Genomic DNA, 17,484 nt, shown 5'->3' with positions numbered 1-17,484 from the left:
TATGTAGAGCAATGCCTGGCTTAGAGATAAGTGTGTTCCTCTGCTCACCCCCTCACAAGATGTTCAAAGAAATGGAAAGACAACTCATTTCGAACTGGTAAACTGACACACTTTTCAGAGAGCAGCTAATTGCTTTGTGCAGGTGGACAAGGTGCCTGCTGGCATCGCAGAGCATTGAAGATAAGGTACTCATGAAAGTGGGGATGCCCAAAATCAGGTCCAAGAGTTTGGATTTAAAAAAGAAAATAGGAAATTGCACAGCTCTTGGACACGTGCTTTGGGATTCAGGGGAAGATCTACAGTGGGAGCTGCCAGCAGCAGCAGGATCTCCTCACACTGGGGCTGAGGCTGTGGCCCCTCTTCCTTGTCTCACCTCCCAGGCACTGCATGAGACGCTGAGAAATGAGGAGGAAAGGGAGAAACGGTGAAGAAAAAAGGGAGAAAATGAAGAAGCTGCTGTTGGGATGGGAGTGTGCTTGGAACAGTCCTGCTGTTCAGCCATTCCCTGCTGAGAAGGGCATCTTGGAGCCTGCTAGCTGCAAGAACATGTCCCAGACATACTGTGCCCTGTCCTTGGGATGGCTGGATGGTGAGTCTGATGAACATCTCTCTCTGAAAGGAGTCATGCTTTAATTTAGGAGATGAGTGATGTGTTTGTGCCTGTGCCCCATATCCCAGGGCATGGCAGCAGTGCCCAGGGAGGATCAGATCCTGTCAAGCTGCAGTCAACCCTAGGAGCAAAACTGTTGCTGCTCAGTTGGACCCACTGTGACATCAGCATGGGCCTGAGGTGTGTGGGGCTGCACAGCCATGGTCTGGAAATACATAAAGGAAGCTGGGGCTGCAGCCCCCTGCAAGCACCGGTAACCTGCCCTGGGTGGATCAGCCACTCTGGTTAAACGGGTCGCTGCCCTTCCTCTTCGGGCCTTCCCCACCATTGCTGAATGATACTGCCATTGAGGTGAGTCAAACCGTCAGACAGCAGCTGTGCTCCTGCACACACTGTGTCCATGCACTTGGATAGGTCAGATGGTGGGCTCTGTCTTGTCAGTGGAAGAAGCCCTGATCTACCGGTGATGGGTGGAGAAGTGGCCCTCTGGAGCCCCAGGCACGTGCTCTTCCAGTTGGCTGGGTGGTCAGGTCTGCTCCTGGTGAGAAAGGGACTGGGTGCTATGAAGAAAGCAACTGGTGTCAGGGGAGAAATAACTGCAAGCATCAGCTAGAGAGGAGCTCTGCAGAGGAGGACCTGGATGTCCTGGTGGACAAGAGGTTGGCCATGAACCAGCATGTGCCCTTGTGACCAAGAAAGCCAATGGTATCTCAGGGTGCATTAAAAAGAGCGTGGCCAAGCAGGTCAAGGGAGATGATCCTCCCCCCCTACTCTGCCCTGGTGAGGCCACATTCAGATGGCTGTGTCTAGTTCTGGGCTCCCCAGTACAAAAAGGACAGGGATCTCCTAGAAGCTGTTGCACAGAGGACCATAAAGATGATAAATGGCCTAGAGCATCTCCCATATGAGGAAGGGCTGAGAGACCTGGGTCTGTTCGACCTAGAGAAGAGGGAACAGAGAGGGGATCGGATCTAAAGCATGGGAGGCAATTGAGTGAGGCCGGATTCATTTCAGTGGTGTGGTGACTGGACAAGGAGCAAAACCAGAACGTAGGAAGTTCCATACAAACATGAGGGAGAATTTATTTACAGTAAGGGTGACAGAGGACTGGCACAGGTTGCCCATAGAGGCTGTGGAGTGAGTGTCCTATGGAGATATTCAAGACTCATCTAGATGCCTACCTGTGCAACTTGGTGTAGGGAACCTGCTTTGGCAGGGGATTGGCCTCGATGATCTCTAGAGGTCCCTTCCAACTCCTGCAATTCTGAGATTCTCAGTACAACACCAGGTTTTGTAATCTGATGACCTAGAGAGGCATGTAAGCACACACCTGAGTGCTGTGCTTGCTCATGAGGTGCTAAGTCCTGTAGCTGATCCCTTCAGCAACCTGCTGTGAGCACACTATTTGTGCCCTGAGACTGAAGCTCTGGGGTGTGCTGGAGGCCAGACCCTGCTGGGACAGCCTGTCCTGGAGAGCAAACATGTGGAGATTAGTTTCTGTAGCTTGCTTCTTGTGATGCATAGACAGGGGCACACAGCGAGCACACCAAAGACATTAAAAAAAATTCATAGAAGTGGTAAAGTCAGGTACAGAAGAACTATATGCTGCCAGAAATGGCTTTGCCTGGGCAACTGAGTGGTAGTCTCATACATGTGATCACCTCTGCTTTTTACCCTAGATGACCACACCTAGGTGATCAGCCAGGCTGGACCGCTGCTGGAGAGGACCGAGAGCTGGCCTACTGGGCTGCCTGCTTTCTTACCAGGGCTGGCACTTCTACCAGGCAAGGAAATGAGGGACTGCAGAAAGAAAGGAGGTTTCCTGAGCAGACCTTTGGTGCCTTCTGAGAGAGCTCAATCTGCCCCCAAAACAACCTGGTGAGCTGCATAAGTAAGTCCTTCCCAGGAGCAGCCATGTGTTCCTCATTTGTCAGGTCTGCTTTGTGGAAGATCTAAAAGGTTGCAGCTGCAGCTACAGACATCAGGAGCTGGGATCTGGTTAAATGAACTACTACTACATTGAGCCAGAAACATTGAAAATTCAGCTCAAATAGTGGCTAAAATGTCCAAAAATTAATGAGTGCTTATGAGCTAAATCCCTCTTTATCTCTCATTTTGCAATTGTAAAACAGGAATAGTGCTACCCCTTCATGTGGAAAGGTGGATGAGGAAACAGTTTCCTTAACAGTCCCGGAGCACTCATCTGGGAGTGCTGAAGAGATTAGCACTAGGAGAAGCCTGTGAAGAAATGAAAAAGCAGGACATCGAAGTGGGATCAGACCACATGGATAAAGGTAAGGCAGCAATGCCAGGGAAGGAACCTCCGTGAGTGCTGCAAGTGTAAAGCCCAGCCCAGAACAGTACACTGCACATGGACGCAAATGCAGTGTGCATAAGGGAGATAATTCTGAGTTTTCTGCTCTTTTGGGTGCTTGATTTTACAGCTCTTGTTGTTTATAACTCATTTGGGATGTATGTGTCTCCTGTAGATGGTGAGGTTATGCTCATTGTGGATTGAAAGCGCTTGTGGGATGGGTGATGGGTGGAAAATATGAGGTGGGATAGAGCCCTCGCTCCCCTGCTGTACCCTGGCTCTCCAGCTCCCCCTTACCTTAATGCAGGTGATATAATCCTAGGATAAAGACAAGCTGTCCTGTGCAGACAGGACTAGCCTGTGCTGCTGGGGTGTTGTGCTGCAGAAACTTGCCAGGTAGTGTGAGGCCTTCATTCACCACCACCACCACTCACTCATCATCAGCACTGAATCCCACACAAGAGTCTTTGAACTCGAATGGGGAATGATATGCAAATTGTTGTGATTGTATTGTGAGAAAGCGTTTGCATAAAATGTTACATGTGGAACAGAAGCAACCCCCACGGTTTGCAGGAGGCTGAAGTTGATAACTTCTCTACGCTGCCTTTTTAAATAGCACTATTCACTGAGTGCTCATGCAAAGAAGATGAGTGAGAGGGATGTGGGGGGTTTATGGAGAAGCTGCAGTGGTCTCCAGAGAAAGCAGTGTGTATGGACAGGTGTGGGGGCCGGCTGCAGTTAAAGCCTAGCAAATGCACAGTGTGCTCTCTTAGTAGTTACTCTGTAAACAAGTCACCCTATTTAAGCCCTGGGAGCATCTCTCTCCAACCTGTCCTACAGAAGCAGGATGAAACCCAGATCATTTGTGACAAAGGTTTGTCCCTCACCGCTTCATGTGAAGGGGACAGCGTTGCCTTCCTAACCTTGACCTCTTTTCAGCCTCTGACTTGAATCTCTCTTACTGCCATTTAAGCCCAGTGCCGGCTGCACAGAAAACAGCTGACCACTCTTTCCATTACAGCATATCAAAGACTGCTCCTTCCTCCCCCGCCCTCTGCTCGCCCCCAGGAGTTCTCTTTTCTAAGCCAAGTGGACCCATCATCTTCTCTCCTTCCTCTTCACACAGGATTTTGGTGTGTTCACCCCATGGATTATTTTCTTCTGGGCTTTTCCACACCTCGGGAGGGGCAGCCATCCCCTTGCCTCCCTCACTCACCTGCTGTTTGCCTGCTTGCACAGCTCTGTGCCAACGCTTCACTTTGAGATGGCTCTGTAACCCTCAGATTTTTCCCTGCCCTTCTGCTGCCTATCTGGTTATTCCCCGCTTCTTCTCTATGCACCTCACGTTGCCTTACATTTGCATTTGTTCTTGCTGAGTTGCACCTTGTTGCTCGCAGACCATTTCTCTGGTAGTTGAGGTCATGCAAACCCCCAGCCTCCTGTCCCTGCCACCTCTCTGCTCTCACATTGCCCGCATGATGCCGATAATGGGACTGCCCTCAGCAGGGCCCACCCCTGTTCAGCAGGGACTGAAGCAGAACCAGAGGGCTCCATCTTTCCCCTATGCTCCTCTAAGAAATATCCCTGCTCTGTAAGTCCGCTGGTATGGCAGTGACCTAACGCTTGTTGCAAGCTCATCCAGTGCTGCTGATAGTGATTTTGCAGCTGCTGTGATTTATGTCAAGAAGCTTGAATGATTCCAGAGTGAAAATCAGGGGATGCTATTCACAATGTGCGTTTAAGTCACCGATATGAGGCATGGCTCCTAGATAGGCTGCCAGCTGGGATTTCTCTATCAGCCCTGGGCTGCTAAGAAGAGCCCAGCTAAGGTGTAGCTCCAGGCTTTCCATTTGAGGATCAAATGAGTTACTGTAGAAATGATTGCCCAACTTGTTCCTGAATTCCCAGCTTTCAGAACTGCATTCTGCCAACTACTTGCCCTTGGCTGAATCACTTCTCAGCTGCTGGGCTTGCTGGCTGCCATAGGAGGGCAACTGGCTGTTTGCCCAAGCATGAGGCAAGTGAGGAAGGAGCTCTCTGCATCCTGCCTTGGGCAACAGCAACTTATAGAAGTTGCTCGTAAGGAAGGCTTGAAGGAACTACTGATGTGGTGGATGGAAGCCCAGGTAATCCATGAAATGTGCTTAATGCCAGAGGAGTGTGGGTTTGCTCTGGATAGCGGGAATTCAACAGTATGCTTCCTCCAAAAGAAGCACTGTGCGGGGTTGCAGTGTTCAGAGGAAGTGTAGTGAGGCAGTGAGTGAAGTGATGGTTCATTGCTTTGGCTGCCAGCAGCAGCTTGGCAGCACTAAATCTGCCCCTCTTTTCACCAGCACCTTGTGGGTGCCCCGTTGCTGGGGCTCTGAGAAGCTCTGGGTGTTGGGAGAGGTGGCACAAGGAGCAGGCTCTTGCTGAGCAAGCAAACCCTTGCGCTCACAGGTAGGGACTGCGCACCCCCACTTGGAGAGAAGGCTGAGGGGAGGCCACATGGCAGCCTGCAGCTCCTCGCAGGGAGCTCTGCTCTCTGGTGGCAGCCACAGGGCCCAAGGGAACGCCATGGAGCTGTGTCAGGGGAGGGTCAGGTGGGGGGTTAAGAAAAGGTCCTTCACCAGAGGGAGGTGGGCATGGTACAGGTTGCCCAGGGCACTGGGCACGGACCCGAGCTGCTGGAGCTTAAGGGGCATTTGTCCTGTTTCAAGCACCCACTCGCCATGCCTGGCACAGGGCACTCGTGGGTTTGAGGCTGTGAAAGCACAGGCGGCTGGGGCTGGGGTACGGCACTGCACTGCACTGGGCTTTGATATTCCTGTGCAGAAAGCAGAAGGAATTGAAACACCAGTAAGCGGGAACTACGAACCGCTGCTTTCCACAGCAGTGCGTTACCGTGGGTGGGCTCATGCTTCGCTCTCTATCTGCCCCACTCAGCACGTGTGCGCACACAGTCGCTCTGAGGATGTGTGTGCGCTTCTGTCTGTGATGGACACCCTCTGGCACCCAGCCCCGCTCATCCTTCTGGCTCTGATGCTGTGAGCTGTTTGGGAAGGAAATGGTCTTGCTTTTCTCCCTGCTCCCACACCATCGTCTGCAGAGCTGCAGGTGGGGCAAATTGAAGCACAGCAGCTGTGGGGCCATGCCCGAAGCAGAGTGCTCTCACAGGGCAAATAGCAAGGAAACAAGCCCAGTATACTGTGATGTTCCCATCTCCACATCTTCTGATGCTGGCTATGGTGAGAGAGGACAAGAAGGGAGCAGGCAGGGAGCCAGGACCTGTGCACAACAGCTGCGTGTACCCAAGGTGGACAAGCTGTGGCATGGAATGATAATAAGGTCTCGGCTGTAGCTCCTGGGTCTATAGGACCCCCCCGCTTCCTCTAACAACTCCAAATGTTCTTCCATCTCAGCTCTTTGTTTTCATCTGGGCCTGGCTCATCCCACACACGTGAGCCGTAGTGCCAGCAAGCAGCATCTAGGTGACACCGGCTGAGGATGAAGATCTCCACTGATACTTGTGCAGGCAGTGCTGGGGGTGGAAGGACAGGAGAGTGGGCTGTAGGGTTGAGGGAGGCTGCCCTGGAACTTCCCAGCAGGGTTGGGGTGATGGAGGGCACCAGCTCTGGACCTCCTCCTGCCCTCATAAGGCTATGGGTGCGCGGCTCCTCCTGCCCTGGAGTTTCTGGGGCTCCCGACATCACCTCCTCCGCACTGCCCTCCTTTGAGGGTCCTGGTTTCACAGCCAGGGCTGGGGCTTTTCTTCCCTTTACATCTCTGCTGTTTGTCTCGGAGAAAACCCATCTTGCTGTTTTTCTACTGCTTGAAGGTGTTTTTCGGGGTTTTTTCAGGCTATTTTGAAGCTCGTTTTTCCCAGATGTGCCTTTTTTTTTTTTTTTTTCTTTTTTTTTTCTTCTTCTGTAACTTTTCTTCTTCGTCTTAAAGTTTCCGGCCACGTGACTTTCAGCTTACATCCCCTAGGTTCTGAGAAACCACAGGAGGCTGAGACCTAAAGGAAGGTGCAGAGCTCGGAGCAGAGAGGCAGAGGAAGCAGCAGAGCACGGGGCTGGAGGGCAGCGTGCATCTGGGCTGGGGAGTGCTAGAGCCCGGTGAGCACCCCAGGGCAGAGGAGGAATCAAGGGTGAAAGACGGAAGCCAGGCACACCGCAGGTGCAAAGGAAGCCAAGAAGATCCTGGGAGCCAGACACAGGAGCCATGCCCCACAGCTCCGACAGCAGTGACTCCAGCATCTCCAGCCAGTCTCCCCCTCCTAGCAAGCAGGTAAAGGGGGACCCTTCCCTGTCTCTCCCCAGCTCTCCTTCAGGTTGATAGGTGGCTCTGAGCAGCCAGGATGAAGCCTGGCATCTCTTGCTGCTGCCTGTAAGACATGCTGTGGTGGGGCTTTCTAGGAACTGCTTTGGAGAGAGTGGGATGTGGGGCTGAGCTGGGAGCAGTGCCCACTGACCGGGGTATAGGGGAGAGGAAGCCCAGAGAGCTGGAGCTGTGCTGAGGACAAGGGGGGACCCCTGGGCATGGCGAGCCCCATGCTAACTGCCACACAGGAGGATGTCTGCAGAGTCCAGTGTGACTGAGAGGATGCTCAGTGGGACCTGCCTGCTTCCTACTATCCTGCAGAGCACTCAGGGCCCTGGGGATACCCTGCTGCTTTGGGTCTGCTCTTCTCTCATTCATTCTCCAGGGGTTTTCATCTCAGTGATGCTTGACTGAGGGAATTTTTGTTATTTCACAGAGTGTGTTAATGGTAGGTCTTTGGCTGGCAAAAACTAACACAAGCCCAAGTTATTTCCATCACCTTCATTAGAGCTACCATTTGCCACCTGCCTGGTGCTGATAGCACCAGCACCTACCCAAGAGTCTAATCAGAAATCTCTGGGTTGATTAGAGCTGGTGATTTCAGGCTTTCAGCCAGGAATGAGCAAGCATCCGGGTGGAGAAGAGGATGAAGCACAGAGACTGTTAAGGGACTGGGCTTGGTGCAGTACCTGGGATCTACCACGTATGAAGTTGGTAGGGTAATGAAGGCAAGGACAAAACGGTTAAGTTCAAAGAAGAGAAAAGATCTTGGGCGGGGTGGAGGGGGGAGAGGATGTGGACAGACTGATGGGCTGGGAAGATAACTTTTGTGGCTGAGTTTCATAGTCCTGTGGGGGAGCAGCAGTGAGAATGCTAGAGTCCACAAAAGAGGCAGCACCATATGAAAACAGAAGATGAAAGAACCTGTATGACAGTTTTAACTGTCAGAAGGCAGCAGAAGGACCAGATCTGAGCAGAGAAGGGCTGCTGCACAAAGCTCTTGACCTGGCACTGCAAGACTGAGGTCCCCTCTGCCAAGGGGCTCAGGAGCACCACAGGCAGCACTGTGGATGTTGCTGCCAAGGGACTGCAGAAAGGAGCAAACACAGGGATGGGAGAGCTGGAGTGAAGGAGATTTGGGGATAAGGATAAAAGTCAGAGTCCGCCTAGTTAAGCATGTGGTGTCATAGTGAGGTGCACCATGCTATAAGGGTCTGCAACATTCCAAGGCTGATGGAGAAGGGTGGTGGGGCTTCGGACCTACGGGGATGGAAGGAGAAAGCACAGGATGCATCTCTGGAAAGACAAATTAGCCAAGGAGCTGGAATAATGGAGTGCCATATCTCTCCATAGGGGTGGAGAAGGGAAAGGTTTCCTGAGCAAGGAACTCAAATTGTCTCTCTTCTGGAGAGGTCCTTGCCCATGTTCCTCAAGCCATATCCTCGGCCGGTGTCTTGGTGAAGCAGTCATCTCCCAGCTGTACCAGGATGGTCAGGGGATCAGATCTGCCTCTCCTGGCATCTGAGATGTCAAATGCATCACGTGTCCCTGAGGCAGAACTTTACTTTTGTGCTGAGGAGGATTTGTTCCATGGCCTGTGTTTCAAGGCTGTTACCTGCTGTGTCCCATTTCCCATCTCCAGCCCAGCAGAAGCAGGGTGCAGGATGGTTGCTGTAGTCATTTTCATGCCTCATGTTTCCCTAGGACTCTTCTGATGACATGAGGAAAGTTCAGAGGAGGGAGAAGAACCGCATTGCTGCCCAGAAGAGTCGCCTGCGGCAGACCCAGAAAGCAGATACACTGCACTTGGTGAGCACATCCAGCCTTCTCCATTCCCTGCACTGTTCACACTGGGGACAGCATGCTCACTCCTGGGGGACTTGGAGCAGAGGTACTTTGTTGACCTGGGACTGGAAAAGCGGAGCCAAGGCAGGGTGTTGGAGGCAGTGCTAAGAGCATGGGCAGCTTTCCTCTACCTAGATGCCCAGGGACACTCTTCCTTCAGCAGGTCCAGAGTGAAATCCTCTGGTTCATCTACCAGATATTGCAGGGTTCCTCTCTAGGCTCAATCAAGATGACTCATTCTGTGTCACTGGCACCATGTCTGCCTTTCCCATGGGGTCTTTGCTGCCAGGATTCATGCCTGGCAGATCCTGTTGTCACTACCCATCAGAAAGGGGGTGACGGCCACCAAGGCCTTTAGTTTAGCATGCAGTTCAATATCGATAACAAGATTTTATCTCTCAGTTTGGCACAACCAGTTTCCTCCCTTATCTTCTTCTGAATGCCTGAGCCAGGAGCTCTTTGAAAGCACGGCTTCATTAGGGTTGGTGATCCCAGGTTTGTGCTTCGTGTTGTTACTTGCTTGGTGATGCAACAGTGTACAAGGAAGCTTTTCTAACATGCTGCATAATGCAGATGAAAAGCTATTAACCATTTTCCAATATTTTAAGACATTCCTATGGCAGGGCATGCATACCTTCTTACATCTGTACACCATACGGTACCTGGAGGCATTTCCTCTCACACATCGTGGCTTTTCCCTGCCTTGGTTTCACCCCTGTTGTCCCATTCTTACCCTGTGGCACCACAGGCATTCTGCATCTCTTCCCAGCGTGGTGAATCAGGAACATACATTTCAGGAGGCACGGCCACTTCTCGCTGTGTGCATTTGGCCAGGAGCATGTGATCAGTGTTGGAACACAGGGGCAAGCTCCTTTGCATTTTGCATTGATAGATGCAGTCCTGTGTGTTTTGGGCTGCTGGTGAACAGTGTGCAGAGTGTGTAGCTTGCAGCGTGCAGAGCCATCTCTGTCCCTGAAGTATGCTGTCCCTTTGAAGTGTGACAGTCAAGTTCACGTTCAAAACAACATCCTTTGATTTTAGCAGTCTTCATATTTCCCCAAATCCCCATTTTTGGATGAATTGAGATGTTGTTCCTGAGCCTTACCTCTCACACTGTGTTCTCAGCCCATGCTTGCAGCTGGTTTTGCAGCAGAGATCTCACTCTTTCCTATGTAGTGCATGATCCTGGTAGAAGTGCCATGGCCCCAGGCTGCCTGCATTTGTTAGTCCTGCCAGAAGCAATGGCTCTGGGAGCTGCATCTTCAAGGGGTGGAGACAGTTGCTTTCTTGGGCCTGCTTTTCTGTCCTAGGCAATTCTGGAGATGCACAGGGGCTTTCACCTGCCCTCAGGAAAATCATGACTTGCACCAGGAAATGAGTTGCTCTTATGGCAGACAACAAACAACTTTCTTAGCAGATAAATGTTCAGATGGCATCAGTAACACAGGCTCATTCCTCCCCCATGAGCTGGGATCTGGGACAGCTGCAGAAGCACTTGGAGGCAAGTAGAGGGTGGATGGTGAATTTTTGCTAATGCTTTTCCAGTTCATCCCTACTCCCCTCTGTCTGTGGTGCGCTCTGCACGAGGAATGGTGCCTCTGCACAGTTCTGCCCAGAAAAGTTGGGGTTAAGGTGCTTTCAAGGAGCCAGCAGCTCCACCTGCCCTCAGGCATCCTAGCTGGTGTTGAGGGGAACACGTCACAGTGAGGTTGGAGCTCCTGGCCACAAGGTGATTTCTGTCAGCTCGCGGCCTGACGTCAGTGACAAAACGTTCTGTCACGTCCCAGAGACGATGCCCATTTCGTGCCGTTAGTGCTGTGTGCTGAGAGCACAGTGCCTCCAGCAGCCTCCAGCAGCCAGCAGGGTGGTGGAGGTCTGTCAGGTTCACTTCGCCGGGGATCTGGTGCAGCTCTCCGAGGTCTGCTGAGTTCCCGGAGCTCTCCCTGCTTCCTTCCGTCTTGCTGCTGGGATGCACCGCTTGGAGCTGCCCACCTCTCACTAGCAAAGGGCATGCTTTGCTCCGGATCACTAAGGCAAGGCCGAGCATAGCCCCTTTGTTGTTATTCTCATTAATATCAGTAATAATTCATCTCTGAGGCCCGGGTTTCTCTTTTCTTCTGACTCAAGCGTCTCCCCCCTCCTCCCCGCCGTGCCGCTGGTTTCCCCGGCTGCTAGCAGGAAGCAGTGAGTCTTTTCTTTCCAGGGCAATGACAGGTTTCCTGTGGCAGGTGGTTTTCTGGTTAAAGACGGCGGTTATTCGGCGCACCCTCCCCCCGGCCGCACGGCCCGGGAAGCGGCCAGCAGCGTGCATGTGCGTGAGAGGGAGCGAGAAAGCCTGGGCGGGCGCACTTCTCGTAAGCCCGGGCCGCCAGCATCGCACCCGCACCCAGCCTGCTGCAGGGGGTGTTGCCCTGCTGCGGCTCCGTGCTGAATTTGCCGGAAACGTGTTGTTCTGGAAGGTGCTGGGCTGAGAGGCGCGAGCAGCAGACCCCAGCCCTGCTCCTGGCCAGCACCTCCTGGAAGGGGCTGGGAGGTGGCACTGAGGGACGTGGCTTAGTGGGCATGGTGGGAGCGGTTTGAGGGTTGGTCTAGTTATCTTACTGCTCTTCTCCGACCTTTTGTGATTCTATGATCAGAAGGAGTCCCGAGGCGTGATGCTGCACCGTGCCCTAATGCAGGGCAGCTCCCACAGCTCCAATTGTAATCGCACCCCGCTCCCCGCCCCCTTCCCCATTCGCACCTGCAGCTGAGGAAGCCCCCGTGGTTTTGTTTCCCCAGGAGAGCGAAGACCTGGAGAGGCAGAACGCAGCCCTGCGCCGGGAGATCAAGCAGTTGACAGAGGAGATGAAGCACTTCACCTCAGTGCTGAGCTCCCACGAACCGCTCTGCTCCATCCTGGCATCGCCTCCACCGCCGCCCCCGGAGGTGCTTTACGCTGCGCACTCCTTCCACCAGCCCCACATCAGCTCCCCACGCTTCCAGCACTGAGCCCGCTGGGGCAGCCGAGAGCCAACTCGTGAGGCTCACTGTTCCATCTGGAGAGGGGCAGACGGACAGGTGCCCCTTCTCAAAGTGCGTACTCTGAGTGACTTTGTCTAAGACTTGTTCCCTGTGCAGAAACGGCAGAGCCACCAGCAGGCATCTTCAGGCAGTTTCCAGCTTGGATCCTGGAAAAAGAGGAGGAATTAGCAAAAGAGCATCAGTTGTTCCCTGGTTCTCGCCTGGGGACGTTGCAGGCTGCCCCTGTGCCGGTGGCTGGCTGCAGCATGCAGCATCAGGAGCTCCAGGCACAGGAATGAGAGCAGGGGTAGAGGGGGAGGTTGGGGGCACAGAGTACCAGGGTGAAACTGGTTTATTTTTGTAAAATAAAGAATGAAAATGCTTTGTGCTTTGTCTTTCAAAACAGGGTCAGCCACTCTGAAGGTCCTGCATGACACGGAGAAGCTGGAGTGGCAGTGGGGGAAAACTCACCTCCTTCATATCATTGCTAGAGCAGTGATCTGTGGGGACAGGGTCTGGGGGGGAGATGGGCTGTTCCCTGCCGTAGGGCTGGATCTGGTTTATGCTATCAGACATGCTCTGTGGAGCAGCACAGTCCCGCTGGGGATGAGAAGTGGAGGCACTGGTGGTGGTACAGGCAGTCTCTGCACCACAGGTTCTTCAGCCTGGTTATCAGCACAAGCACAAAGCTAAAGTCCACCTGCCAGTGCAGGTCCTGATGCTAATACTGGCTCACAACTGTTGCCCTCCCTGAGAAACACCAGCTGCTATTTTTTTCAGCACAGGATATCTCAAGCAGTGTTACTGATGTAAGCTTCACGTCATCCCTTTATACCATGGCCAGAGCTGCTGCTCCTAGCATAGGCCTTGCCTGGAGCTACCCAGGCTGCATTTCACAGGTATTTGGTTTTTTAGACCATGCAGCAACAACCTGAGCTCTTTCAGGAGCTTGGGTTTGCAAGACTCAGTTTCTGCTCCTCCAACATCTGTGGGTTTGGCCTTGGGCTTTTCACTCGCTGTTGCTTAGGGCTCTGATACCCTTGTGCTCACTGGGTTATGCCAGGTCAGGGGATGGAGAATGCAATAGTCTCAGCAAAGTTTGCACTAACTTACAGCAGTATCACCACCAATAATGGGAAACTGCCATTTGTCCCAGCTGCACTCATGTGTGCCATAAGCTATGAAGGCAATATTTTTGTTGCAGAGCTGTCAAGGATCTTGCAGCCTGGGTGGGGTTCTGTGAGATGCCCACAGCATTGCTAGACTACTGGTAACGTCTCTGATTTACTACTGCGACTCAGAATGAAAATAAGTGGTAAGTGCTGAGACTGGGAGATGGGTATGCAACAACATCCTCTCAGGAACATAAACAGTAGTCCTGGCAGCACCAGTCAGGGTGCCCTGCCTCTACAGGGTTGCACGCTGGATGCCCTTCAAGCAATGCTGCGCTCACCCAGCATTGGCCCAACACCAGACATGGGCACTAAGGGAAGCATCTCCCAATCTGACTTGTCTTTGCCCCAATCCCACCCACAAAAACCTGATCACAGAGGATGCTTTTCAAGGCTTGAGTAGGTTTTGACCTCTCCATTGTTTTGGGTGTCTAAGATGCTGAATTTCTTTTTTATGAGGAATGGTTCCCTGGGAGACAGATATCTGCACCCAAACATCATCTCTTCTCAGGTCCACCAGCCCTTCAGCCAGCTTCTGAGCAGTGTGTGAGCAGAGCACTGCTGCTCTTGGCACACAGGCAGACACGGGACTGGCTGGGCCTGGTGCTACCTGGCCAACCTGTGTCCGTGTCAGTGCCCTTCTACTGCACAAAGCAGTTCTTTGCTGAAGAGCTCTTCCAAATCAGCAGTGAGGGCTGCAGTGAGACACTTGAGTGGAGGAGTTCCAGGCAGGAAGGTTGCTCTTCCTTGCAAAGAATGAGGAAATGCTGTGATTGTGCTGGCCTCTGCTGGGCAAAGGCCGAGCTCTGCTGGCTCTGAAACCTTTCTGATTAGCTCTGATATTGCACAGCTGACTCCAGGTTCAGGAAGGATCCTTCCCAGAAGAGCATCTCTAGAGATGCTGGGGCTCTGCTGTGGGCAGCTCCTGGGCACGGCCAGCAGAAAGTTTGATGTGTCAGGACTGAGGGTGGTGAGGGAAGGGGGAAGGTGGCACCAGGTGGCAGCTGCTACGGATGATGCTCTTCTAGCCCTAGTGACAGCTGTCTCCAAATAGATGTCTTTGCAGCATGGCAGCAGGGAGGTTATGAGGTAAATGCTGTGTGGTCAGAGGTGGAGAGGGGAGCAAGGGGACAAGAGGGTCATGCTGTCCTTTACGTCCTTCACTGATCTTAGCACCTCCTATGGATCAAGGCATTCAGGCAACACTGCAGAAGGGCAGCAAGTGTCAGACTATAGAGAGTGCAGTAATTTCCTTCATTTACATCCCCTCAAAAAGCACAGACTCAGCACTGTACTAGCACTTGGTCTCAGCATTTCAGGGCTGCTTCTGTGGTTAGACAAATAAAAACACGACACCCGGTGCTGATGTAAGCTACATGTATCTCACAGATGGGAAGCCCAAGGCAATCTTTTATGCCTGGCATTCCTTTCCTGCTCCATCTTCCTCAACTCGGCTGCAGGTTCCCAACAAGTAGGTGCTGAGGTGAAGAGGAACAGAGCCAGCCCAAGGCTGGTGCATCCATCCTGCTGCACCAGACTGCTCTGTTCCCATCTGTCGTCACTGCGATGTCCTCCCTCAGAACTGATTATCTTGGGGCAGGAGGCGTAATACCCAAGACCCCTTTGCAAGGAGTCAGAAGTGAAGGAGGGGCTTATGCTTTCAGACCAAGGACAGGCTCAGCATCTGCGTTGCCCACTTTACAGTGACTCCAGAGTATTTATAAGCTCCTTTTGCAAAGCCTCTCTCCAAAGTACTGGTGCTGCCAGCCTGCATCAGCAGGAGAAACATCTCCTGCATATTGAACCCGCAACAGCCCATGGAAGGAATGAGTATATTTTCCAAAGCAGCACTTGTCACACAGGGGTGCAGAATGGATGCTAATATTTCAGTACCCAGAGGTCAAAGAAGATCAGGAATCACTGCTGAGAGACAAAGTATTTTTATGAATCAAGAACTGTGGAGAAGAGAAAAAGCAAAGTGTAGAGTGAAATGGTGAGACTTTTTCCTGGAAAACAGGACAGTGCTGGCATGCCCCATGTCCCTGCTCTGCTGTGGTGTTGCCAATTCATTTATTAATGCTTTAGAGGTGATCTGAGCACATTCATAGACCTAACCTAGCACTCTTAAGACCCAGCCAAGTTTCCTCTCCCCGCAACAGTGATGGTGTGGGACCCTGGTTCCTTGTCCTTTCTTTTTTGCTGAAGTGGAGGAAGAAGAAGAGCTGGAGCATGCCAGAGTTTGGCACTGGGCTGTGCGTGTTTCCAGCACTCTTCAAACCTCATCTAACTAATGCCAGTTGTAAGCATTAGGAGATGAAAATCTTTTTTTCTGTCATTGGTATGACTCACTGCAACGAGGCAGGAGGATATTGAGTAAGAAGGGCTTCTATACTTTGAGTATTTGATATTTGGGGTTAATCTGTGACCCTGATCTGGACTGGGGATGTAAATCTAGACTGTGGCTGAGTTTTGAGTCTTGCTGTCTTTTGTTTCTTCTATTCTGCACAGGCTGAAGTGATGCTCAGGCTGCACGGGCATGCCTGGTGCACAGCAGAGGAGACAAGCAGTGGCTCCAGTGACAGAGCCACAGAGGCTCTGCCTGGCTGTCCTCAAAACTACATCTGTCCCCGCAGCCTTTGCAAACAAAGGCTGAGAGTTGGCCTTAGAAGCCAAAGCAGTGCAGCATGGTAACTACAGCTCTTGGATTAGAGCTGGTTCTCATCCAGACAGATCAGAAAGTGGGCAGAGCAAGCTGATAGCTGTTGCAGAAGGCTGTGCAGAGGTACCATAACGCCCTGTGTCCCAAGGTGTGGGCTAAGCAGCAGTCAGCACATCTGAGGAACCAGGGCTCTCTGAGGGTTGAAGTTATTCCCTGAACAGCTTTGATCATTCTGAGCTCTGCGTTCTTCTCTGAATGAGATACTGGATTGTACAGCCAAGACATTGTGCTTTGTGTAGAGGAAAATGTTGCAGTTTTGCATGCTGCAGGGCCTGCACGCTGCAGTTGTGTAAATATAGCTATCCATCGCCGTGTCCCCAGATCTTTACACATGAAATCTAACAGGAAAGATTCATAAAGCTTTAGGGAATCAAAATAATGAACGGCATTTGTAAACTGCGCCCTGGGCCCTGCTTTCTGGAGGCTGCTGGGATGCAGGCAGCTGCCGGTGCCAGCAGAGGGCTCTCAGCCTGCCCTGCTCCATCGGGGAACAAGGATGCCTTTGTCCCGCACGGCCACCCCGGCATCCCGCTGAGCATCCCGGGCTGCCAGCTGTCCTGTGCCGCAGCGCTGGGACGCCATGGCGCGTGTGAGCGTTGCCGCTTGCTGATACAAGACTACCGCTGAAGCACTGCGCGTGGAACCCAGCACAAAACGATGCCCCACTGTGTGCTGTTCTGGAAGGGATTGCTGCAACATACTGCTGAATCCATACTGCTCTGTCTGCAGTTACCAGGCTGAAATGCCTTATGACATATCCCTTAGCCACTGCCATCAGCCCAAACTGATGTGCCACCCAGCTTTCTCTCTTTCCTTTCTTCTGAGAAGTTTAATGCCTAACTTACCTGTAGCAGCCTCCAGCAACAGTGATCTTGTCATCTTCCTTTCTGTGAAAGGCAGTGTGAGATAGGCTGGGAGATCTTCTGATATCGTTTCTAGACGGTAACCCCATCAGTCAGAGTGCAATAAGGCCACCTGAGAACTGTGCTAATCCAACCTTTTAAGTGCAGTGATAAGATTTAAGAGGCATAAATTATTGCTGGGAGTTTAAGAAAAAGAGACTCCTACATGAATGTGCTTGCTTCCTGTTTAAAAGGAGCCTGAGTTTCTTCTGAACTCTCTACAGGATCTTCCTGTCTGGGAGGTCCAGTGGATCTTGGGGGTTGGAACTAGATAATATTTAAGGTCCCTTCCAACCTAAGCCATTCTATGGTTCTGTCCCTAAGCACTCACTTTGCCCCTCGCAAGCCTTCACCTTTCAGCCACCTCTTCCCTGGGCCTCTGATTCAATGCAGAAGGGAAAAGACATCAAGGAATTAGTCTTCAGAAGGATTGTCACTCCCACCACTGTCCCTAGTTACATTTATTGAGAAAAATAAACTTGTTCCAAAGCATATTCCTTGGTCCTTACAGAGTATAAGCTCCACATACTCACTGGTCAGCAAGGCAGAGTATATTCTAAGCATGTCAGGAGTTCTTTTCTTGAGGTCAGTAGAGAACCCAGAGATGCCAGGCTCTATCC

The 17,484-nt window shown here is 52.0% G+C and overlaps 1 protein-coding gene across 5 annotated transcripts; it reads left to right on the top strand.

Annotated features, from left to right (window-relative positions):
• Positions 1–204: 204 nt before the first annotated feature.
• Positions 205–12,537, top strand: BATF (basic leucine zipper ATF-like transcription factor). Of its 5 annotated transcripts, XM_072338483.1 has the most exons (6): positions 205–961; positions 2,290–2,501; positions 2,743–2,904; positions 6,894–7,193; positions 8,931–9,035; positions 11,850–12,372. In XM_072338483.1, exons 4-6 carry the CDS (start codon positions 7,128–7,130, stop codon positions 12,057–12,059), a joined length of 381 nt encoding a protein of 126 aa, XP_072194584.1. In that variant the 5' UTR covers positions 205–961; positions 2,290–2,501; positions 2,743–2,904; positions 6,894–7,127; the 3' UTR covers positions 12,060–12,372. The 5 variants fall into 5 exon arrangements, 4 of the variants coding, with proteins under 4 accessions (XP_072194584.1, XP_072194583.1, XP_072194582.1 ...); XM_072338482.1 differs by lacking the exon at positions 205–961 and having other exon boundaries at positions 2,193–2,501; XR_011903768.1 differs by lacking the exons at positions 205–961; positions 2,290–2,501 and adding an exon at positions 12,478–12,537 and having other exon boundaries at positions 2,549–2,904; positions 11,850–12,143.
• Positions 12,538–17,484: the final 4,947 nt, after the last annotated feature.

Source organism: Excalfactoria chinensis, chromosome 5 (assembly GCF_039878825.1).
Source record: "Excalfactoria chinensis isolate bCotChi1 chromosome 5, bCotChi1.hap2, whole genome shotgun sequence".
Lineage (NCBI taxonomy): Eukaryota > Metazoa > Chordata > Aves > Galliformes > Phasianidae > Excalfactoria > Excalfactoria chinensis.
The sequence above is the reverse complement of the archived record's forward strand: the minus strand, read 5'-3'. Positions and strand labels throughout refer to the sequence as shown.